This window comes from Podarcis filfolensis, assembly GCF_964270895.1.
Source record: "Podarcis filfolensis genome assembly, chromosome: 5".
Classification (NCBI taxonomy): Eukaryota; Metazoa; Chordata; class Lepidosauria; order Squamata; family Lacertidae; genus Podarcis; species Podarcis filfolensis.
In genome coordinates this window covers 27,805,721-27,831,856 of record NC_139608.1, presented here as the reverse complement: position 1 = coordinate 27,831,856, position 26,136 = coordinate 27,805,721, and the positions used below count along the sequence as shown (strand labels likewise).

The window sequence follows — 26,136 nt, the reverse complement described above, 5'->3', positions numbered from 1 at the left end:
GTGTGCATGTGGAGGAGCGGGGACGCGAACCTAGTTCACCAGATTACGAGTCCACCGCTCTTAACCACTACACCACGCTGGCTCTCAACGTCATTTTGAGCATCTGTGCATGCATGAGCGGCAAAACCTGGAAGTAACCCTTTCCGGTACTTCCGGATCGCCGCGGGACGCAACCTGAAAACGCTCAACCTGAAGCAAACGCAACACAAGGTATGACTGTACATTATAAACCTTTTGCAAACTGTTGTACAATCTACTTCTCCTAGATCAGCTCCCAGTATCTAATTACATGACGAGCAGTCCATGTGTGAAACAGATTTTATGGGCAAAATGCCATCCTGTATGTGCCTGTAGACATTTGGTCCCTTTGGTTTCACAGCACACCATTGCCAGTATAAAATATATACCAAGATGCTGTAAACTCTGAAGCAGTTAATTGACCTATTAAAATGCGCCACTGAAGGAGACTGTGTGGTTGAACTTCAGCAGCTGAAACATAGGACGCTGTCTCATCCTACATCAGACCAACAGTCCATCAAGCTCAGCATTGCCTTTGCTGATGGACAACAGCCTTCCAAGGTTCAGACAGGGAACTGTTCCTGGTTCTACCTGGAGATTTCTTTACATGCAAAGCAGATGCTCTACCTCTGAGCTATGGCCTTGGATAACTTAGTGATCTGGCATGTGTTATTACCACCTGGGCAGACATTTCTGAGGAAGTCAACCACTCTTGTCTGTCAAGTTTCTCAGTCCAGCAGCAGGATAGCTCTAAATGATATGGGAGAGAAGATAGGAAACTGTCTTACACAAAGTCAGAACATAGGTCCTTCCAGAGCTGTATTGTGAATAAAGTTTTGTTTATCTGCTGCCATTTTCTGCCTTTCAACATTCATTGTAATTTACAAAGTTGCTTTTTATCTTACCGTTGTATCTTCGATTCATGTATAATTACATGCTGAGTAAAAGAAAAAGCATGTTTTTAATTGTCTTTCACTTCCTATATTTTGTCAGTGCTGAGTAGTTGGGAATTATTCCTTAACATTCACTAAAATTGGTAACCATCAAAATGTGTCTGGTAATATTTTTATCTCTCTGAAGATTCTCCTGTCCCCATGGGACAGTAGCTGTAGCATGAAGGAGGGGAGGGGAGGGGAAGGTTTAAGAACTCAGCCTCTCTGTTGCTTAGCAACCAGTGATGTCTTAGAATAAAATGAAAGGGGAAAGTACTTGCCTGGTATTCAAGCACAGCTCAAATCCTAGTGTTTTGCATTGTTCAGAGTTTTCGGTACAATTTACACTGAAGATGGTCATGTCAGAATGAACTGCAGTAACAAAGGCTACAGCTGCTGAAATTTCATCTCCTACAAACTATCAAAAGGAATGAATGCAAATCTAGTGAAGGGGAAATTAAGACTTTAATACATTTCATACAATCTATATACAACTATTAAATGTAAGGTGATGCGTCCTATATTGCAGCCTTAGGATCACCATCACTTGCCTTTTCTCTGAATACTAATAAGTCAGTTTGAAAACCAGCAGTTAATTAATAGGCTCTGTTCAGAGACATCAAGGTTCTTGTGCGTGCCAAAAAAGAGGAAAATCAAGAAAAGGAGGGAGGTTGTTGCCCTTCATTCAAAACTGACTAATGCCTTTTGCAGCATTTTAGCTAGATGCCAGATCTTGAAAGCCTCCTGTGTAAAAAAGAAAAATCAATTAAACACGGGAATTCAATAGGAATTCCAAGCAATGAAGGGGCCCGTGGTAAATTAATCATTCTTCTTTGGGATCCAGCTGCAATGCAAGCTGTATGGCTGCTGTGTGTTGAATGAAGATAGTGCGTAAATGGTGGTGATTGTGTGAGATAGACAGTAAATTTGTACGCATTCTTCATGCTAAGACCGGAATTTCAAATGTCACTCGGTCATATGCATCATCTCTGACTGGAGACAATACTTACTGATCAAGCAACGCACCCAAACCATTGTATGTATCCCATTCGCCAACTTCACTTGGAGGCAATGTATACTGATTCATCAATATACACTGTCAGTTTGCAAGCTTTCAGTGTCTTAATGTAGATGTGCACAAATGCTTTCTCCGCTCAATTCACATTAACTTCAGCATATTTGCAAAACCTGCAGACTGTCACCTCTAGTTAACTGCACCCAACTACTTTAATTATACTGTTTGTGTCACAGACAATTGTGTGGGGTTTTTAAACCTATTTACTTGACTTCCTCATTGTTTCCTGCTCTACAAATGCCAAAGGAAATCTACTTAAATAAAAGCAATACTGTTCTCATTCAACTTGTTAGTTCAAGTAAAAATCTTAACTATATATAGCTTGCAGAGCCAGTGTCCTGATCAAGAACCATAGTCTAGCACTAAATAACAATGCACAACAAATAATGCCAGCACTTCAAAGTATTTTATGGCGAGAAACATTTCAAAACTTCATTTTTAAGTGTTCTTCTGCTTTCAGGAAATCTATAACAGAAGCAGTCTTCAGACAACAATGAATACGCCTAAGAGGAGACAAATCCTAGTCCTTAACATGTTCACTGCAACTTCTGAACAAAGCCTGATTATGGGATGGTGCAAGATGGAGCCAGTGGATACAACTCCAAAAGTTATGAACATGTGGAGGCCTGAAGCAGGGCCAGTAGATGGAACCCCACATCCAAGAATAGGTTGTCTGAACAAGGAATGTTCAGAGCAAGGAATGTTGCTACATGAACAGGCAAAGTAGTTTTTGTTAACTGGAAGAGTGTGCATTGTCTTCCATGCCATCACATGATGACTAACACATTTGTAGTTACACAGGTAAGTAAAAATGTTCATGATCTTGTTCCATTGGTGTGGCTAGGTTATAGAGGCAGAACAGGGATCCTGTGTGTGCTGCACACTGCCCACCCCATTACCCAACAGCCTCTTTGCCTGGGCTGGTTTAGGTGTTCCTTAATGTGGAGCTGGAGGACCCTAAAACAATTTTAATGGGAAACTTAAACACACTGAATCTGGTCTCGGTGACAACCTTGGGACTGCCTCAGTACATCATTGACCTGATACATAGCTGTTGCAGGGCACACAATTGATCTGGTTTTTGAATGGAGTGTTGTGGCAATGGTTCCATAGTTCCGTAACAATGGTTGATCATTTTCCGGTGAGATTTCAATTGGGTGGCATTTCTCTTTGTAGGAATGTGGGGGCTATTGCAATAGTCTGCCCTGGTAGATTTCTGAATGATCTGTGGTATTTTACAGATGGTATAGCTGCTGTAGCGGCCCTGGTCTCCCTACAGCACGAGACTCTTAATAGCAGGCTCGTGGGTTCGAGCCCCACGTTGGGCAAAACATTCCAGCATTGCTGGGGGTTTGACTAGATGGCCCCTGTGGTCCCTTCCAATTCTACAATACTATGGTTCTGTGAAAAGGACATAAATAGGATTGTTCCTAAGTTCTCTCTCCATTGCTATAGAGACTAGAATTCACACTGGTTTCCCAGTGAGCTTCAGGCAATAAAATAAGTTGGGTGATGACTGGAGCACAAATGGTGCAAAACTCTCAGTGAAGCTAGCTGAAGCAGGTTGGAGCACATGATCATGAATACCATGTGCCAGTAATAGCCATGAAGAAATCCTACTTCACCACCATTGCACCGTGAAGGCTCTAACTGTAGAGGAAGTTAGGAAAACTCTTTTCAAAATCCTGACAACACTGACATGAGACGCTGTACCTACTGAAATTCCCTGTTCTGCATTTATTAAAGGCACAGGTCTCTTAACATGGAAAGTTTGGCCATTGTTAGTCTGTAACCACTATAAAAAATATCATTCCCTACCCTACTTAAAAAAACAAAAAAAGAAATCAAAGAAGCTTTCAGCCATGAAGCTAGCTAACACTAGTAATTTCCCCAAAGAAACATATAAAGACAACAATGCAAGGTATCTATTATTCATTTGTCAAGTGCAATAGAAAAAAATGTAAAGAGGGAATAGTACAGAGAAACCCAATTGTTTTCATTACACTTTATTGCCACATTGATCCATCTGAGACAAGGAAAGAAATATCCTGTTTTCAAAATTACATATACTGCAGGAAAGGATGATAGCGTATTTGTGGAAGGATTAACAGTGCTGCCCAATTCTTAAGGGGCAACTTGCTTATTAAAATTCATGAACAGCCAAATAATGGTTTCCCTCTCCAATGCAACAACCATCTTCATTGCATATTTTATTTACAAATTAGAGACCACATATACAAAGCTTAGTTTGAGATGCAATAAATTATTAAAAGCGTGCAAACAACAAGCTGAACTGCTTAGGACATCAGTATGGAAAGAGTAGAATTTGCATATATGGAGCACATTCAAGGGTTCTTTGAACCCCACCAATAGATAGTTATATGGGCAACGCTGGCTGACCAAGCAAGACACCACAGCTCTTCCAAAACATGTGCTTGCTTTTGCTGCTGCTAGCAGAAAACTCCTCCCTCCAGCCTTTTCCCAGCTGAATGGAGCCTGGTCTAAAGGGTGGAGCTTAGTCGTATTATTGGCAGTCGGCAGTCTCCCCATTGAAAGCCTCATCAAATTCCATGGCTTTCCAACAGTCTACATCGTGATCACACAGAGTTCTACTGCTCTGCCTGCCTCCATCAAAACCCACATATCTTAAATGCCAGCCTTATATTTTCCTCTATCAATAGCTCATGTGGGGGGCTGTAAATTTAGCCTCAGGTAGATGACCATCTTTAAAAGATGTGTCCATTCCAGTGACTACATAACTAGCATCATCCAATTTTCAGGCAACATAACTCTGAGTGGAATTTTGAAGAGTCTGCTTTACAAAATAGTTTCTCCCCCCCCCCTTATATGCACATTTCTTTGGAAAAATAATCACATAAAATGTACATCTTACTCTGCAGATCTATTTACTATTGATACTGAATCCCATTTGCTGAACAGAATGATGGGCATAGGTTTACACTGACCTGTACCCATATTAGCACTGAGAAGCGAACTCATCACAAAGCACAAATTGGATTCTATTTCTCCCTGAGAACCAGTTGCAATCTCATTTACAGAGCTCTAAACATTTACAGTACTAATCCCTGCTAATCCTTCTCAGGGACCTTCAATGTCACTGATCATCATCCTAGGGGTCAATAAGTATTTTTCAGTAAGACCTGCTCCCCAACTGGCTACTGACTTTTGATATTTTTCCCCCTTTTCCTGTAGTGTATGGGATGTCGCTCTGCAGGAGTCAGCACTAGGAGCAACAGATGGAGGATACGGTACATGAAGATTAGGACATCAAGATGACTCAAGTAGATGAATGTATGCCATGTTTATCATAATGAGGGATTCAGAAATCCAGGGCATACATTTCCTAGTTGGCCTGTTTGTCCTTTCTCCTGATATTGCTTTGCAGGAGTTGGGTGGGAAATATCTGCACATGCATTTACTATATTTTCATAAGATTACCATTCAGGTGAAGTTCCCAACTGGTATATACAATATTTCTGCAATAAGTTTTTTTAATATTATGGGGGTTTTTTTGTTCATTTTTGAACTCAATGTCTTATGTGGCAATTTCCTTTTTGGGGAAGATTCTACTTCTGCTACATTGGGGAATGTGCAAAAATTCCTTCTCGTCCACCAGAAATGTTTTTCAGACCTCTGGGTTGATTAAAATTTGCCTCCTCCTGAGCCAAAGGGGCATATGTGCCTATAGCAGCCTAGGAGCCAGAATAAATTAAGAAGTATTTCCCATCATAATGCGGCAGAAATTGAAGAAATATCTCATACACATCTTGCTGAAAGCACAAGCACTCTCTTTGGGTAAGAAGTCAACAATACTAGGGTTGTCCAAGAGGCTTCATATTGCTAGGACCACATTTGAAATTACAATCCAAAAACAAGAACTATAACATCTTGATATACTGGAACACACAAGCTCCAACTACTTCAAAACACTTCCTTCTCCCCAAATAGAACATCACTTCTTGCAAATCAAACTTCCTCTTCTTTAAGCAGTTTAAGTCCCCTCTTCCTTCTGTACTCCTCATACACACTCCTCAAAAGTACAAGCCACCGTTTCAGCTGCTGGTGGGATTCCTCCTCTTTCAAACCTTTCTAAATGCTTACAGTTTTAGTACTAAGCTGTGCACTCTTCTCCAAACCCAGCGCTGGAGCACACATAAGTATTCTCTGTTAGAAGTGGCTCCCTCCTTCACAGAACAGAACCGCAGCACTATTTCAGCACCATAGACAGCTCCCTACATTCCTTTAAAATCTGCTCTGTGTTCCTCTTGCAAACTGGTGCCTACCCTTTAGAAAACTCTTATTCCTTCAGTCCAAAAGAGGGAGGGCGGTGTGGCCTCTGTAATCTGGGCCTAAGGGAACTTGGCCTCTGTGTTTCTTAAAGAAAAACAAATAAGGATGCTTTCTCATAAAAACTACTAGAAGAAGTGATTGGCTTATGGTTTGAATATGTGTTTAATTCATTTTTGTAATGAAAATATTAATTAATAAGAATCAGATGTGTATAAGATACTCATGCATGCATGCATGCATGCATGCTTAAATTACCAATTATAATTTTAAGCATGAATAATAATAATGTTTCTCCAAAAGCTTAGCATTTAATACTAATTAAAGAACAAACCTGTCTGCAACCTTACAATCTTGAGAAGGGGGGACATAAAAGGAAATGGGTGGAAGGAGAAGTGACAGAAGAGAGATAAGAAGGTGGTACATTTTCAAATGTCATTTAGTTTTCAAGGAAGTGGTGCTGATGTTTCAGGAAGCAGTGAGTTCCAGAGAACAGCAGTAACATGACAAAAGGACAGATACATGAAATTAAAAGTATAACCTGAGCTTCAGCCGAGTTTATTTTTACTAACCTTTCAGCTTTAAACATCTTGACAGATGGATTTATAGGCTAGACAAAGAAGTTAAGCTATTTTTAATTCACTGCATTTCAGGTCCACTTAATCTCATCTACCAATATGGACTAGTCAATCTACCATTAATTATTTGCTGCATTCTTACAGCAAACTGCATAGTTTGCATCCCTTCTATAGGTTACTCTTATGGTCTTGCATATTTCTCTGTACTCCTCACGACCCACCTTTGGTCCACCTCTTTCCCTACATTTTTTTATATATGGAAAGGACTTCATTTAAAGCCATTAGGCAGTATAATATTGACTCATATAAATACATATTTATCATTTCAAATATACACTACATTTACAATTGTTGCTTCAGAGCAAAGACAGGTTTACTGAGCTGTCAGAACAATGCTTAAATCTTTCTGTTGCACTTAAACTGAATTATGCAGAAATTAGTCCTTCCATTGTAGGAAGGACCATTTGTTGGTCATTTCACTTCCTTTTCTGACATCTTCCTATGAAACTTTCAATTGTACAGCTTTTCTGATTTCTCTCCCGTTTCACATTGCCGAAGCTTGTTTTCCACTCCTGAATATAGGATACCCTCCAGAACAGGGTTCAATCCAACATGAATCAATCCATAAATATATGGAATAATGCCCCCTATTTCAGCTCTATTCTCTTTGTTCCCCCTGCCCACAAAAACAACCATTCTTTAACCTTCTTTGTCTAGATAAATCTGTTATGCCTGGCAAATTCTAGCTAATTACTAAGATACAGTCTATTTACCTTAGTACAAAAAAGCACTGTATTTTCTATACCGTTAATTATTGCTTTCTCACGTTTACCATATCTAGCTCATAGATATGTAACTACTATGCAACCCTTGTAGAATTTATTAGGCAATGATGAACATTACAAAATCAAATAGGAAAAAACCTCAAGAGCCCTTAGTGACTCTTGTCCAGCTAATGAATGGCCACAAATGCTTACAAATTCATTCTTTTGGTATCATTTATGAGTATAATTGTTAGGGGGCAGCACGTATAAAGAGGTGCTGCTCTTATCTGAATATTTTTTCTCAATCAAAGTTAATTTAATGGTAAGCTTTGTAATAAGAATACAGGTTTTTGAACCTCAGGGGTATATGTAAAAATACTGATTAATTATATTCTTCCATCCTTGTCACAGGCTAATTGTGAGGGTCTGCCTTCTGTGATTGTGGCAGGTTAACCGGCAATCCTTTTATATCGCTTCAAACACTTTGCTTAAAAATGGAGAGGTGTCTACATTTAATCTGTATCTGAGCCAAGTGTAAAGTGATGCATCTCAGGGCCCATGTAGTCTTAATGGGAGGTGACTGACCAGGAACAAGACCTTGGGGCTTTAGTAGATAGCTCAGTGAATCTATTGACCCGGTGTGCAGCTGCTGTGAAAAAGGCCAATTCCCTGCAAGGGATCATTTGGAAAGAAATTGAAAATAAAACTGCCGATACCATAGTTACACAAATCCATGATCAAGGGGAAGGAGATTGCGGAGTTTGGGACTCTTCAGTTGGAGAAAAGGTGAGGAAGAGAGGACATGATGTAAGCTTATATAATTCTGCATGGCATTGAGAAAGGAGCTAAAGACACATTTTCTCTCTCTCATCATACTAGAACAACATGGGTATCCAATGAAGCTGAATGTTCAAAGATTCAGGACAGATATTTCGAAGTCCTTCTTAACACAGCTCATAGTTAATCTGTGGAACAAGAGGCAGTGATGGCCACCAATCTGGGTGTCTTTAAAAGAGGATTAGACACATTCATGGAGAACGAAGCTATCAATTGCTACTAGCTATGATGACTATGCTTTGACTCTGCCAATGGATGAAGCAATGTTTCTGAATACCAGCTGCTGGAAACCACAGGTGGGTTGAGTGCTCTTGTGCTCAGGTGCTCTTTGCGGGTTTCCCACAGGCATCTGCTTAGGCACTGTGGGAACAGGATGCTGGGCAAGTTGGGCTTTTGATTCAACAAGCTCTTCTTGTGTTCTTCCCAGCACAACTCAGTTTTGACTGGCAGGGCTGTAATAGGTTTGGAGCATTACATCCAAAGGACATTGCTTCTCACCCAAGCCATGTTTTGATCTCTAAAGCCAACTGAAAATTTGTCCTCGTCCATACCACGTGCACACATGCACTCAAATAAACTCAGTACATGAGGAAGAAGTGATGCTAGAGGATGTGACCCTGATGGTTGTACCTCATTGCTGAAATTTCCTTCTCTTCACTATCGTTCAAGCCCAATAATCCTTTGGGAGCATAATAAAATCAATCTGCTTTGACTTTTGGTACCCATGGTTCGGTTCAAAGTGTTTTTGGGAAAATTTAAGTTTTTGCACTTAAAATAATGTGTTTTTAGAACCTATTTTTTAACTCTTTGTTTTAAGTCTTGCAAGCTAGGTGGGGTAGGGCTCTAAGCAAGTACATATCTGGGGCACAGCTTTCCTTTAGCTATTAACACACCTTGACAAAGGATGGACATGGGGGGGAATGATATTGACAGTGCTATCAGATGGTGATTTATTTAAACAAAGAAGTTGTTACATTGGTCCCCTCTAAATGGTGCATTTAAAATTTAATCAGGCACGGGGGGAAATTCCATCTTTCAATGACAGAAATGGTCTTCCTGAACTGAGACAACTATAAATAATGAGTAAGATAACAAATCTGAACAAAAATTGAATGAGTTTGAAGCAAATGCCACTGCTACAATTCACAGAAATTCAATATTATCCAGAGATGAAAGGCAATACTAAAATATAACCATAGTTCCACAGGACTGGAAAGTCTCTACAGCAGCCTTCACCAACCTGATGCTTCCAGATGTTTTGGACGATAACTCCCATCATCCCTAATTATTAGACATAATGGCTGTGGTCCAAAACAACTGGAGGGCACCAGATTGGGGAAAGCTGCACTAAAATATCTAAAGAACAGAGCTGACAGTTCCTACATACCTACCTGGGAGTAAGCCACATTGTGAACTTAATGGAACTGAGTAGATACAACTGCAGAGCAGGTAAAACTTTTGTCACCATCTTACTGCTCTGCTTTTGCTGCTGCTCCCCGCTGAAGGGAGAAGAGAGATGTTAGAGCATTCCTGAAGGACCCTAGAACCACCATCCACCACTGATTTGGAGCAGCTGGTCTTGACACCATACCTTTGGGTCAGGTGGGGACTTGTCAGGTCAATGTGAATGGCCTGAGTGCTAGGGAGAGGCACTGCATTTTTGTTTTTCCGCTAGTTAGTGAGTGGGAGAATTGTTGTATTTGTTTTTATATATTGCTAATGTTTTTCTTATACCTGTTTATGGAACTGGTGTGCTCTTTTTGTTTTCCCGATACATTGTATGGAATATTAACATATTAAATGATTTCTTCCCCCTGGCTCCCCCCCCCCAATGATATAATGTATTTGCATATCTTTTTCTCTGATATAAGTTGCATGCACACCTTTGGGTGACAAGCAACTAATAAGTTTAATAAGCAATATGTAAACTAATAAATAGAATTAAGGAACTGAGTTTATGCTGGGCACGCCTGATATAATGAGCTCCCAAGAGAAAAAAACCTAAGTGAATGTTACTTTAAAATTGTATTACATTTTTTCACAACAGTTACAGCGTTTCTTCTTAAATCTAAGTTGGGCTGGAACTGGTAAATGTACTGTATCAGAATCACATTTTAAACCTAATTGTTAAGCTTGGCACCACTAGACAATGAGTGCTTTGGAAGCGTGAGATCAACATACTGGTAAAGTGTGACAAACCCAGTAGCCTTTCATCAAAATTGCAATCTGGCAGATCACAATCACAAATCATTATGATGGCACACGGGTCTAGCATTTCAGAGCACTTTATTTGAAGCATGTCTCCTATCCATGTGTTACACAACACTTTGGATTCACTAATAAAAAAATTGGGGGGGGGGATGACTATGTAAAGCACCACAATTTTAAGGTGCCTTTTCCAAGCAAAAGAGCATAGTTTTAGACCTGTGTGCCTAAAGTTTTTAAGATCAATTATTTTAGCTCAATTGTTTTACAAGATTCAAATCTAGGTTGATGCCAATTTAAGTCCACTGGAAGTTGTGTAATCTAATCTAAATCGTGTCCTCCCTAAAGAGGGCACGTGTTGCGGTGAGACCTGGAGACTGACCTCCAGGTTGTGGGTGGGTATATTGGACAGCCACAGCACCCAATTGGTAGGTCCCTCGTTGCTGGGTTTAATATGGCCAATGGGGTGCAGTCTAAACAGACTGAGGGACCTATATATACACCTATGAACATGACCCAGAGCTTCCTCTTTTGGTTCCTGCATCAGAACACACGCCCACCTCTCCCTATATTTAGGGCATTTTATGACTGACCTTGCTATGCCGTCGTATGCCATCTGACATTGGGACAGGGGCACGGCAGGAACTTTCCCCACTCGGCTGATTGTCTGTTGCCATTCGGGTTTCGCCTGCCGCATAGCAAATCGTCACAACTTGTAAGGTTGCGGATAGGGACTGGTTCAGGTGATAGGGATGGGAGAACGGTCTCGCCATCCCTATGTGAAGGGTATTCCGTTAGAAGAATCCAGGGACTCAACTTGATTTGGTCAACCCCTGAGAGAGGGTTGTGCCCATGCCTGAGTCCAGGGGAGCATCTGGGGAGTGAACATAGTCTGTTCCCGGGCTTTTCACCTACCTCAGGTGTTCACCCTTGGCTGACCTATACTGGTGCCCTGGGTCAGCGCTACCTGCAAGGGTTCAGGGAGCTAGTCGAACCAGAGCCTATGCAATCACTCACTTTTCTGTAATCAATAAAGTTGTGGCCTAAATTCTGGCAAAAATCAAAACTAAAATTTGAGTCAAATGTGTGTTTATTTAGGGGGGAGGTCTCTGGGTCTGAACACGCAAATTCCTTAGACAATTTTTCTCTGTGCTGGGATGTGTTTTGAATGCTATTCTGCATTTTGAAGCTGGTCTCCACTCCATTTTCACACAGGCCTGCCTACAGTTCAGTTTGGACCCTACTGGCTGGCTGGTAGTTTTGCTTGATTCACATGAAAGCCACTGAATAAAAGCCATGAGGTTAAGTTTAAGTTATTTTGGAAACGTGCTAAGAGGAAGGCACGCTTGACAAACCCTCACCGTGATCAACTCCCACCCAGAAACCTATGTCCCCACTGTGGAAGGACATGTGGATCCAGAATTGGCCTCCAGTCACTTACAGATTCCTTGTTAAAACTGTGTTCATGGAAGACAATCTTACTCAGCTATGAGTGATTGCCAAAGAAGAAGAGGAGGAGAAAGAAGAAGAGGAATTTTGGCTTTTCACCACTAAGTTTAGGTCTCAATAATGCAAAAGACCTAATGAGGAAATACCTGCTGGATACTGAACAACAGAAGAGGTCCCATTTCAGCTCGAATAAATCTATGGTCTTTCAGCAGAGGAAGATAAAGTGAGAATTGGGCCATCAAAGTTCAGGAATGTAGTCAAATTTCTTAAGCCATGAGATTCTTTTCAGTCATACATAAGGGCTAAGATATGCAAAGTGGGTATTCTGACTCTTCCACTGGCAGCAGCTGTTTGTACTGCATTGCAAATTATTTTAAAAGCTGGTGCCATGGAGTTAAATGAGCAGCCCCCTAGATTACAGCCCGTCTGGCAGTACAGGAAATTAAATCCTTCCTATTCTCAATTGGTAGGAGTGTGATGTGTCCAACAATATATAGAAAAGCATGAGTAAGCCAGAAATACTCTCTCTCTCTCTCATAAGATTAAATTATTAGGGGTTTTGAACATTAGTCTGCAGAAGTTTCTACATGAATAGCCCAAGAGTGTAAATATTTGAATACAATCTGACCTTGAAGTACAAATAGAAATGAAGCCCATTATCATCCAAAAATTAAATTAGGGTTTATAATGAAAACAGTACTCCACTATCAGAAATCATCTCTAGATGCAATACCGAACCATAGAAGGGGGAGAGTATGTGATGATTTATACAGTACTACTACTTCTTTTTTAAAAAAAACAACCACCAAGAACTATTTTTTTAATTTAAAAAACCTAAACATTTTACATAAAATACTCTGCTCAAAGTGTGAAGATGACAGAAATTAGGAAAGTGTAACAAAGGGTACAGAAATAGAGGAGGAGATAAGAGGGAAACATTGAGGAAAAAAGAGTTGTGTCTTCAGTGTTCATTTAAACCAAGCATGTCTAAAGTCCGTTTCGGGGGCCTAACCTGGTTTAATCTGTCCCCTGTGGCAGTCTACTTCCTGGGGTAAAATTCTACAAAACCTCAACAATTTCAAACATAAAAAGAGCTCAACAACTTTGGTCGGCCCTTCACTTCATCAAATCTGGCCCTCTTTGAAAAAAGTTTGGACACCTTTGATCTTAAACCAACACTTGAGAAACCTTTTCAGTCCAAAGGCTGCATTCCCTTTTGGCTGATGTTCAAAGGGCCACATACCAGTGATGGGAGGAACCAGATACAAAAAGTGGATGTAACCCAAAGCGAAAGTGGGTGCAGCAATGTGAAAGAGGTCAGAGGTTTCTTTTTGAACAAATTAATTTTATTAAGGTTTATAGAGAAAAATACAAAACTTAATATCGTTTCCCATTTTTAACCAAACCAAGACTTTTATCTAAATACAATAAAAGGGGGAAGGGAGAGAGAGAGAGAGAGAGAGAGAGAGAGAGTAGAAAAGAAGTTAAAAGAGAAAGATAGAAAAAATATTCAGAAAGTAAAGAACTTCCTTTTCTTCATCTGTCTGCTATTTAAAAACAATATTCACTTCATCCAATCCAACACCCAACAAAGCCACTTTCTATAAATAAACATTATCTTTAATCCTCAAATCCAGATACCTTTATTTCATTTTCTTCTTCACACAAAAAAATCTATGAGAGGTTTCGAGTCTTTAACAAATGTTAACAATGACTTTTCTCTGATTAAACATGTTAATTTTGCCATCTCCACCAAGTCTGTTAGTTTCTATATACACACACACGAATTTCCATCCAAGCAAGCAAGAGGAATTATCCCAGTTCAGGAACACATTCCAGCCAAGCAAAAGCAAGGCATGGAGCATAGCCAGTGAGAAGTTGTGGCCGGTGGAGGGGCACATCCCAAGGGGCAGCATAGAGAGGCCTGTGTTCAGCCCCTGGGAATGAAGTTTCCCAAATATAAAGCCATCCATATGTCAGAAGACAGAGTATTGCATATGAATGGAACACACAAGAGTGGAGGGATGATGACTATAAACAGAACATGTTCCTATGAGTTGGTGAGTTAAAGGATACTGACAGAAAAGGTGGAACAAGGATTTGATAATAGGTTTGGTTGGCACGCATATTTATGGTATGACAAAGCAAAAGTCCATAAAGGATTTGGAAACCACATATTCTGAAGATCTCTATATGAAATATGGGCTAGGTATAAAAACCTATTAGAATGTAAAAACACCATGGTGGTTGTCACCTTTGGAAGCAATGAGTGTAAAAAAGATAAATATGAGTAAAAATTGGGGGACATATGAAAGGTTAGTGATAGAAGAGGGAAATAATTGGAAAATTAAACCTTATGAAGAGGTAAAAGAATATGTAAATGATTGGTTGGACTATCGCCAAATTAATGAAATGTTTAAAGAAGATTTAAAGAAAAATGGATCTGGTTACACTAAGTTGAAATTTGAAATGGAAATATTAAATAAAAAATTTAAAACATTGTCAAAAATGTATAAATTGCTGTTGGAATGGCATCTGAAAGATGAAGAGGCTAAGTTGGTTATGATACATTGGGTCAAAGAATTTAGTTATAATATACCGCTAAAAGACTGGGAGAAATTATGGAAAGAAGGAACAAAATTTACTGCATGCAATGCTTTGAAAGAAAATGTAATGAAAATGATGTATAGATGGTATATTACAGCAGTGAAATTAGCTAAAATGTATAAAATAAGTAATAAATGTTGGAAATGTAAGGAAAAGGAAAGCACTTTTGATCATCTATAGTGGGAATGTAAGAAAGTGAAAGGCTTCTGGGAAATGATTTATAATGAGTGAAAAATATGTTGAAATATACATGTATTAAAAAAATCCAGAAGCATTTTTACTTGGTATTGTAGGCACTGACATTAAAAGACAAGATAAAAAACTGTTTTTATATGCGACAACTGCAGCAAGAGTATTATTGGCACAGAAATGGAAGCAGGAAGAACTACCAACGAAAGAGGAATGGCAGATGAAATTGATGGACTATGCAGAATTGGATAAGATGACAGGGAGAATTCGAAACTAGAGGGACCAGAAATTCTTGAAAGATTGGAGTAAATATATGAGTTATTTGAAAGACAATTGTAACCAACTGACTACGCTTGTGGGACTACAAGAAGTTTTGTAAGGAGAACTATATGAAATATTGCAGAAAAGATTCATGAGAATGGATTTTAAGTTATGGATTATTAAAAGTAATAGTTAGGATAACAAATGTAAGATTAAGAGATGAGGTTTGAAAATCATTAGACGCGGTTGATGGAAATCTCAGGCTAAAAGAGCCAAAATGTTGTATAAGATGAGATGAGATGTTCTTGTTGGAAAATATATGTAAAAACTAATAAAAATGTATATTTAAAAAAAAGAAAATGTGGAACATAGAATAAAAAGAAAGTACAATGGTACCTCGGGTTAAGTACTTAATTCTTTCTGGAGGTCCGTACTTAACCTGAAACTGTTCTTAACCTGAAGCACCACTTTAGCTAATAGGGCCTCCTGCTGCCGCTGCGCCGCCGGAGGACGATTTCTGTTATCATCCTGAAGCAAAGTTCTTAACCTGAGGTACTATTTCTGGGTTAGCGGAGTCTGTAACCTGAAGCGTATGTAACCTGAAGTGTATGTAACCCGAGGTACCACTGTATTGATGGTCAAGAAGGGGAAGGGCCGTAGCTCAGTGGTAGACCATCTACATTATATGCAGAAGGTCCAAAGTTCAGTCTCCAGCATCTCCAGATAGTCCCCATCTGAAACCCTGGGAAGCCACTGCTATTCAGGATAGACAATGCTGAGCTAGATGGACTTAGGTTCCTATGAGGAAATGCGAGCACTTGAAAGCAGGAGTCAGAAAGGATCAAAACCCGAAAGCAGAAGAACACATTATGGGTGGCAATGAGAATTAAACAATTAAATATATAGTGCATTAAGTACATTGGGAGACCTCAAGCATCGTCCAAGCAGACTTCCACAATGGGACTTCCCATTCTTCTCACGAATGCTTCTCCCTGGTGCACAGGGGCCTGTGTGGGAGGGAAGGAAAGAAGATCTCTACTGCCAACAGAAATGCATTCCATGGGAAGGCAACCACAGCCGGATACTTAGCACGTTACTGACAACATGAGAGATAACCAATGTTTCAGTTCTAACAGGAGAAAGAATTTGAATTTGAACCTGGAGTACCGTGTTTTGGTTGAAATCTTGGCAAATGGTTGGCAACGTAAAACTTTTTTTTAAAAAGTACATCTGTAGTATATGAGTCTTATTCACAAACAGCGCAAGGCAGAACACATATTCCACTACAAAGAAATGGCATACCATCTGTCAGTAGGACATGGCACATAGAAGTGAATGAAACAGGAAACAGGGGCTGCCACATTTTGCAGCGGGGCATAAGAATGGTAATACATGGTAGTACTCAAATCCATTAACTTAAAATATTATTGCCAAGCTTCAGTGGCATGGAGTAAGTGGTTGGAGAACAGCAGCACTAAAGACAAGTGCTGGTGACACAGAAAGCCATTCCAGGAATTCATTATTTCTGAAACAGAACAGGAGGCAAGTTCCTCAGTGTCTGTACCAATGCCAAACCACAGAAGGCAGAGAGGGTTTAGGCATTCAGCAAAACAAAGCTGAAGATGTCAATTAATTGTACAGCCTATTTCTATGCATAAAATCAAAACACAACTGATAAATCAGCTACATGAAAATGAATCTGAAAGTTTCAGTGATGGGTTTGAAACGAACCGCAACAGAATGATTATTTTTTTAATCAAGTTATTTCAAGAAATCAGAAATAGGAAAAAGCAACTCATTTTAATTTGGCCATGGTCACCCAACTTAACACATTAAGACTGCTGTCCTATACACCATGAGTTGGAAAGGCTGGTGTCAGGAAGGCTTCCATGCACAGCTGCCTGGCTGCTGTATATAATAATTGCTTTTTTGGATCATTTAGGGCCAATTCAAGCACAGCCTTTTCCCTCCAGGATACAGCCTTTGCACTAAGGCTGCTCATCTCAACTGCACAGCAGCAGTTTTTTAAAAGCATTCCTCCTGAGGGAAATACGTGTAAATAATTGCACTGGAGTTTAAACATATACAGTGGTCCTCGGTTTAAGAACAGTCTGGTTTAAGAACAATTTGGTTTACAAACTCCACAAAACCGGAAAAAGTGTCCCGATTTGAGAACTTTACCTCAGTCTAAGAACGGAATCCGAACGGTGGAAGGGAACCAGCGGCAGGAGGCCTCATTAGGGAAAGTGCGCCTCAGTTTAAGAATGGTTTTGGTTTCAGAACAGACTTCCGGAACAGATTAAGTTTGTAAACCGAGGTACCACTGTAATTTGGTACAGCAGGAAATGGTGGCTTTGTTCCTCACACATGTTACCATGTAACACATAGGTTTATGTTTATTTAATTATTCATTAAATTTCTATACAGCCCTTCATCCAAGGATCACAAGGCAGTTTACAACATAAAAATACAAAAATGTATAACAGAATAACAAACAAAAACTGTAACACACACACCCCTGCAAAGGACAGATTACTGGATTACTGGATTTGTCTTGATGGCACACAACTAAAAAAAAGGATACACTACCTAATACATGTACCCCAAAAAATGATGCGCAGCAACAAGTTGCATGGATTTTCTTCTGCTCTAGACAGACACCAATTGCCACAGCAACTGATTGCTTGCAACTTTTCTATAAAGTCAGGCAAGATTGGCCATACTGGTAGAAAAGAGCTGCGTACTTTTTAAATATTCTGAACACACTTTTAAGTTCATATATAGATGTCATTTTACTCTGTTAAGAAAGCATCCTCGCCAATGTGCTGAAGAGGGTGTAACACAGTTGGTATGACATTCCATAAGTGTGAACATATGTGAACACGTGCAGCCATTCTGGGAAAGAGCATTTATAGAAATAAGCAATATTACAAACTAGCAGGTACACTGTAATCCAAGTCTGGGTTTACCAGCAATATTCAAAGAAGACCAGCTCAATTTACAATACAAGGAACTTACTACTTTTCTTTCAGTGGCAGCACGACTCTCAACATGGCACACAGATTTGGAAAGGACTTGAACATCTACAAATCACATGATGGAGACGGACTGTATGGACAATTGCTATATCAGAAAAACTGACAAAAGGGTGCACACCTTGGAACAGCACACATGATGCGGATGACTTTGTTGAAATATATGGTAGCCGTTCATAGGATTTTCTAACAAACATTCCAGCAACTGGCATACACAGAGTTCACAAACACGGTTGTGGCAGGACATGATACATTTATCATCTGTCCCAGAAAGGAGTGGGGAGGTACAAAGAAGAACTTTGTGTTGTGATTATAATTTGTTGAAAACCAATAACAATCTGTATTAAAATATTTATATATTGAATGCATCTACTGTGTCATCATTCTTGTTTCTCCTTCCAACAGTGCTGTAAAATGCATCCAAATTTGTAATACACTGTGGCTATTTTAACAACCCTACTGCAGAGTGTTTTGCTTTAGCTACCAAATTTTTAGATGAAATTGCCTCTTACTCTGAACCCCAGTTCCCAAAAAGTAAACTGCAATCAGATACAATTATTGTGATACTATTACAGATATTGGGGTGGGACAAGAGAGATGTGCATTTAAGCATTTATCTGTCCTAGAGATGCCATCTAACTATTGCAATGTGGTTGTAATTCCTATATTGGGGTTTCCATCTTCTTCTAAATAAAAATTTGTCATTATTTCTGCTGTCCCATCAATACCTTCAAAAGTAAACTATCCTGATGACTGAATTATGGATTTACAGCTTACTAGTTATGGACAAACTTAGCCTGAGCAAACAAAAGCTGTCTGATATGTTTCTACACACACACACACACACCCCATAACAACTTATTGGACCCTATACAGCCAAAGTTAAAAGCATTTAAGAGATATCGACAGGCAAAAGCATTACTTATGCTGTTGAAATAGGTGAGCATCTGAATACCATGTTCCATCTGCATGGTGATGTTTATCCAAGCGCTTCTGAATAGGCTGCAAGCATCTTTGGAAGCAAGTGGGGAACAGATCAGGCCTCCAAAAAACCACTGCTACTGCCCCTCAATGGGGCAAGGACAGCTATGGCACAATCCTTGGAGGTCAGATCTGCTTCCCCTAGGCAGCTCCACAATGCTGCCTCTACAGTGGCCTCTTGGCTAATAGGAGATGCTGCTTGTCTCCAGGGAGAGACCATCAGCAATACCTCCTATTCGCCAAGAGGCTGCTGTGCAATGAAACCTCTAGAGACCTCTTGGTGAATAGCAGGCACTGCTGGTCTTTTCCCAACACTAGAGGATGCCCTCTGGAGTCTCTTGGGCTCTGCACCCAGCTGGCATGATTCAGAGTAGGCCCCTTTCCCTGCAGTGATGGACTTCAATCCCCACTTCAACTGTCGGGTAAGGTTGCTTTGATTCCCACCCCGTTCTCATTGTAGATCTTCACTCATCCCTTCTTCACAGTTCACCTCCAGTGCCAAAATGTTTTGGGCCAGCCGTGCTCCAGGCCTTTGCAAACCAGCATTAGGCTGTTCTGGCATTTAGAAGAACAATTTATCTGTGTCACACATATTACAGTATATAGCCATCAGCAGGCAGCACCAACCACACTGGTCTCTCTCTCTCTCCTAGCACACAAGACACCCTGTGAACAGTCAAACTCTTGTTAATGAGACTGCTAAGCTAGGTAAAAATAATAATATTCCAGTTAATTCACTTAAATCTAATTGATTTGACACAATGTGGTGGACTTGCATGGCTGAAAGGAGGCAAGAGATGCTCTCTAAAACAAAACGCGTAACTTTCTTTCAGTCTCTCTCAAGAATTATTCCCTAACAAGTTCAATAAGCAATATCTGCGTTGCAGGGGGTTGTTTGTTTTAAATCTCCAACGCTTTCATCCTCCCTGCATCCACGGATCCTACAGCTTTGGTGCTGGTGTGTTTCTTTTAACTAAATAAATAAATGAGAAAGAGTATCATGGCCCCCGACTCAGGATAACCCTTCATGTATCAGATGAAGTGGAAGGTAGTTCACACAGAAGCATGTAACATAATAAATTAGTTGGTTTTTATGGTGTCACAAGACACTCTTGATATTTTTACTGCAACAGCTACCCCTCTGGAAAAAGAAAAGAAAATAAAGGTCACAGACCCTTCTACCATTCATCCTAAAATGAAGAAGAAGAAAATGCAGAAAAATTTGTCCTCTCCATAATAGTCCAAGCATATTTTAAGCAGAGCTCAGTGAGTCTTTCCAAGTAAGTATGAACAGGACTGAAGCTTCCACCGATTGTATCCAATGAAATAAAACCAAACTGACTTTTTCTTTTCTTTTCTCCCCCCATGGAAGGGATGCAAGTACACCATTTTTAAGTCTACATAGTAATAATCTTCTTTTTTTTACCAAAGTGGAAAAGATTAAAAGCTGTATATTAAAAATAAAAAAAAATAAAAACCAGAGCAAATGGGGATTATTAGTAAAGCCTTTCAAAGCAGTTTTCAGCCTTCATTGTATTCTTCATAAATAAGAAATATATTTTTTTAAAAACGCAGCTGCTCAAGTTATATTTTACCAACCCATTACGATTCCGCTAAACGGGTAGTCAAACCACAAAACGACTTGAAGTCTAAGAACAAACCCTGATCTTGACAATAGTGGCAAAAAAAAAAAAAAAACCACTGGTATATTAAGCAAGGGGCAGGATCTGTAAATAAAAGTACCGAAATTGCTCTCCAAAAGAAGGGGGGGCGGGCGAGAGAAAGCAACACTAAAATATTCAGATTTAACCTTGAGGACAGCAGAAACATCGCTCTGGTTTAAGTCAACCAACAGTTAGCAGAATGCTTGAAAGGTTCACCCAACGAAACCTACGATTCTGACAACCACAAAAACCCATCATCGCTGAAGGGGAAAACCAAGTTCAGCTTTACCGAGCCTAATAACCTACACGCGAAAGCCATGGGGGGCGCACCTACTCAAGGTGCCCATCATGCCCTTCGTCGTGAGCCCTCGAGCATTTTGCCCTCGTTCCCGGCGCCGCCACCCGCATCCGCAGTGACGAACAGGCGCACGGAGCCCCAGCCGTCTGGTCTGCCCGTGTGCGCGCAGACAAGATGCCCGAGGACCCCTCTCGCTACTAGAGAGGGCTGGAGAGAAACGGCCCGGGGCATCGAACCAGTTGTTTAAACGCCAGATCGACATGGAAATTGGGAGTGAGGGGAGGTCAGGGAGGAGATCTGCATGGAGGGGCTTAATAAGGCAACCAGACGTGACTGCACGAATCAGATGGGAGAGGGAGAGAGGGAGATCTCTCTTCAAGCGAGTGCCAAGAGGGGAAATTGCACAGAGATAAGAGGGGAGGAGGAGGGGATCCGGCGAATCCACAAGCAGATGGAAACCCAGGGAAACGGGTGGGAGAAGGGAGGGCGAGAGATGAGACGGGCGGAAAGAGCAGGCAAGATCGCGAGGGGGATAAGGAGACATGGCAGCCGGAGGCTCCGAAGGGCTCGGACGGGCGGCCAGCAAGGCGCAGGCGAGGCACGTCTCGGCGCCGGGCTTACCTGGCAGTCGCTGCCGGTGACCCCCGGCGGGCAGGCGCAGCTATAGGCAGGCTGAGGCGAGAGGAAAAGCAGCGGCAGGCGGTGAGGCACGGCAGGCAGCTTAGCCAGCGCCGAGGAGCAGGTGCCGTTGTTCCGGCAGGGCTGGCTGAGGCAGGGGTCGGCGGGGCTGTCGAGGGGCGCGGCGGCGGCGGTCGGCCCGGCGAGACAGGCTTGGCGCTGGGCCAGGCTGAGGAGCAGCAGGAGGAGCGGGGCGGCGCGGGGCATGGTGGCGGCTCCCGCGGGCTCCCGGGGCGAAGGCGAGAAGAGAGCCCGGGTCTCGGTTCTCCGGCTCCCGGCGAGAAGAAGTCGAGGCGCAGGAGACGCCTCAGCTGCTGCCCGGCTCTGGCAACGCGCGGGCGGAGACTGGGGAGGGAGTGGCCGGCATGGAGAAGCGGCGGCGGCAGCCGGAAGAGGGCGCTCCCGCCGAGCGCAGCGCCGCGAAGAGCGCACTGGCGCTAAGAGGGGCGCAGGGCGGGGACGCGCGCGCGCGCCCACGGGCAAGCTGGGTCCTTGGTGGGAGAGTTCACCTCCTGGGCGCCATTAGGCCACTGAGGGGTAATAGGACGAAAGGGCCAGCTGGGCAGGATTCAACTCCTCAGCCAGCTTGTTGGGTGACCTTGAAGCCAGAGTCCACCTCACAGGGTGGTTGTGACGATGGGGTAGGGCGGGAAGGGGGAAAACCCATGTAAGCTGTTTTGAGCCCAGTGGAGGGAGGGCAGAATAATGAACAACAACAACTCCTCTCCATGAGTACGAGAGTGTGATTTGCAAGGCAGGCTCCATTCCTTCTGGCTGTCCTTGGCTGCTGTGCCTCTTTCGTCGGCAGTGCGAGGAGCTCTGTGGGCCTCGTGGGCTTCAGGTTGGCGCACGAAGGAACCAGCTGGTGCGCCTAGAGAAGAGGCAGGAAAGGGGGAGCCAGGAGGCTTCTTCCTGAGGACATCCGGCGCCTGCTTCTGAGTTGCAGCCCATCCTAAAGCGGCCGTGAAACACGCAAACACACACGCGTGGACGTTTCCCTGTCCCTTAACAGCAGCGGGATTTATGCCTCACAGAATATGGTGTCCTTGTCCCCAGTGAATTTGAAAAGGTGTGACTGGTTCGCATTCTCAATCAGTCAGGGTTTAAGAAAGAAAAATAAATCCTATGTACCACACTTAAGTTCTCAGACCGTGGGTCGTCCTGTAGCTGAAAAGTCGACACCATACACCTTCGAATGGAAAGTTGTTGCGGGGTTTGGGGAACCTCAGCGATTTGCAGAAGTACATAATAATCTCCCTCAGGGGGAGTGGAGATGGACCCCCAAACAGATTGCAGAAGATTAGTTATGCTCAGTGAACAGAATGCTGACTGTTGTGGGGGATGAAGGATTAATGAAGTTAATTCGAGGCGCAATTATTGCTGGTTGAAAACTGGAGTGTCTTGAAAAGGAGTGTGGCCGGCTGGAACCCCAACCAGAATGCATTCCGCACGCCATCGTTTTGACCCACTTGTTATCTGTGTAATCGCCAGTTGCCAACACTATGTCTCCAAGGCTGTGGCAGCGAAGGCCATACACTTCTGCTGCCTCACAGGTAGAAGTGGTGGATCATCCTGCGATTGGTGGGGCCCTAATGAGCCAGCAAAAGCACAAATGCACACATGTATCATTTTGCACTAAACCTGGCACAAGAACAAACCTACATAAGGTAGCATGTACCCACAGCTGCTGCTTTGCTTGTGGAAACAACATCTGCGATGGTGATGGGGAGGAGAACTTAGGCAGGAGGAGAGTTGGCGACCTCCCCAGCCAGCATTCATTCTGCCACTGTGAAAGGAGGGCCGGCGCTGTTTCTCCAGATCAAATATTGGCCTCTGCTCAGCAGGATGGAGAAACTGGCAGTAAGTGGGTGATGGAAATAGATGGCGAGAACTGGAGTAGTTGACATATGGTAGGTGGCATGGAAGAGAGGTCAGCCCTCTGCAAAATGTAATGGGCATTTAAGTATTTATAGGGAGGAGCTGTTGCTGAATGGTAGAGCACCTGCCTGGCAATGCAGAAGGCCCCAGATTTAATCTGTAGCCTAAATAATTAGGTAGCAAGTGCTGGTCAAGACCTCCGCCTGAAATTTTGGTGAACCACTACTGGTTAGACAATACTGAGTGCAGTGATCTAAGGCAGCTTCATATTGCCAGCTCTTATATAAAATAGCAACTTCCCAGTATTGTGTGTGACGGCAACTGAAAGTGTTGCCTGAATTAAGCCAAACTGATTGCTCAGATTGAATTTGTTACTAGACTAATCACAGTCTAGTCTAATCAAGTTGATGTGAAGGGCAATGCATTTTCCCATTACAGTACTTCTCAAAGTCTTCCAGTCCTTGTATGCCGAGTTTTCATGGTATACACTTGGTGCCACACTGACTCCCTCTACTGGCCTTACAGTTCATATTATTATTAGTAATAATAGTAGTAGCAGTATTTATTTTGTTCTTTACCTGCCCTTCACCAGAAGGTTCCAGGGCAGCTTACAGAGTATAAAAGGCAACGCAATTAAACACTTAAAAAGTATCCTGCCCATAATTCCAAAATAATAATTCCATACAAAATATTACAGGGAGGCAGAAAAATCAAGTTACTCAGTTTTCAGCTTTGTATTCACATGCCCATGAACCCCAAGCCTCTTCCTCTGTGCTATTGAGTACCATCACAATTTCTGGCAATGTTATGATGTCAATAAGTACAGACACACAGGCTCCCAAAGACACAGGCTCCCTACTGGACATGAAGTCTTAAATGTAGAACGCTGAGGGTGAAAGTCTATATGAAGGTAGCCTCAAAATAGAACAATTAAAACAACAGAGGTTTTGTTTTGTTTTACTACTACTATTTAGGTACAACTTCTGATTTCCACAAGGGCTTCCCGTTTCTCTTAACAGCATTCACCATCAGAACAATGTTGCTTTCTTTTTTCATCTAGAGAAGGGAAGCAGAGAGAGGAGGAGGGAGAGGGAGAGAGAGAGAGGCTTGCCAAAACCACATTATCACTCCATGGCAAAAGTGAAATCTGAATCCAGGTCCAGACTTCCCCAATCCAGGTCCTCTGTCCACTAAACCACGTTTGATGGGAAGGAGAATTGTTCTCTCCTGTCTTCCCAGCCTCTCGAAGACACATTTGTTTATGCCAAGCGGAACCCCAAGCAACCACAAACACCCAAATGTGCTTTCACACACATACTTCTAATAAATATATTAATTTGTGGGTACGAATAAATATGAGCAATAGAAGATATACTGGGATATACTGGTAGATCTCTGAATGATTCACAGTAGATCTTGCCTCCCAACCCTTTGATAACAGTAGCTACAAAAAAAAAAGGGATGAATTCCTCCCCCTTCTAAATTTGTCTGTTTATTCATTCATTGATTAAATGTATATGTCATCCTTCTTCCCAAATGAGCCCAGGGCTGCATGAAATTAATAAAATTTAGGAGGAAAATCAGGACTGGATTTGTGTGCGACAGGACTATGAATTCAGTTCTGATGCTGAAAACAAATTCCTGGGCTGTGCATGTGCTCAGAGGCACCTTATTCTTTAACTCTTAGAGCAGGTCCCTGCTCACATGCTAGCCACTATTTTGCAGCTCACTCTGCTTTTAGTTTTCTGGTTCTAGTAATGTAAAAATAAAAATTAAGTCGATCCTTCCAGCCTTCCTCTGCAGCAGTGTCAGGCAGACTTCAGGCTTGCCTGATCTACTTTATTTTTTAGTGGGAGATAAATGAACTCAACAAAACCCTCAGGGGAACAAATCCTCTATTTGTCATGAATTGCTATTGCACAGCCCTCAGCAGGCCAGTGTGATGCATTACAGACTAAGAGTCCACATGAAACTATGCCTTCACAACTATTACAGAGTTACTGGTTTAAAAAGGCATAGTGAGAACAGGACACCAGTCATCTCCTCAAACTTTTCTATGTAGAGACTATTGAGTGTCCTTGAAAGCTATATGGCAGCCGTAACCTTGAAACATGGAACCGCATCTCACTGCAAGGAAAGTGTGTATTGAATTTCTGCCTGCATTGTTTATCAAGAAGTAAATATGATCTGAACATGCCTCCAATCTGTAATATTACAGGTGAGCATACATGTGTCATTTCAAGATGTGAAGGAGTACTTCACAGAGAGCCCATGTGATGTAGTGGTTAAAGTGTTGGACCTAGGACCTGGGTTCAAAACACTCTCTGGGTGACTTTGGACTGTTGATCCACGTAACAAAAATCACAGGGTCATTGTGAA

The 26,136-nt window shown here is 41.8% G+C and overlaps 1 protein-coding gene across 1 annotated transcript in view; it reads right to left on the bottom strand.

Annotated features, from left to right (window-relative positions):
- DNER (delta/notch like EGF repeat containing) overlaps positions 1–22,230 on the bottom strand; it is a 104,216-nt gene extending 81,986 nt beyond the window's left edge. Inside the window, exon 1 of the mRNA XM_083613787.1 lies at positions 21,823–22,230. Within this exon, the coding sequence (XP_083469913.1) occupies positions 21,823–22,086 (264 nt within the window). The 5' untranslated portion in view covers positions 22,087–22,230. The remainder of the gene's footprint in view (positions 1–21,822) is intronic.
- Between the last annotated feature and the right edge of the window lie 3,906 nt (positions 22,231–26,136).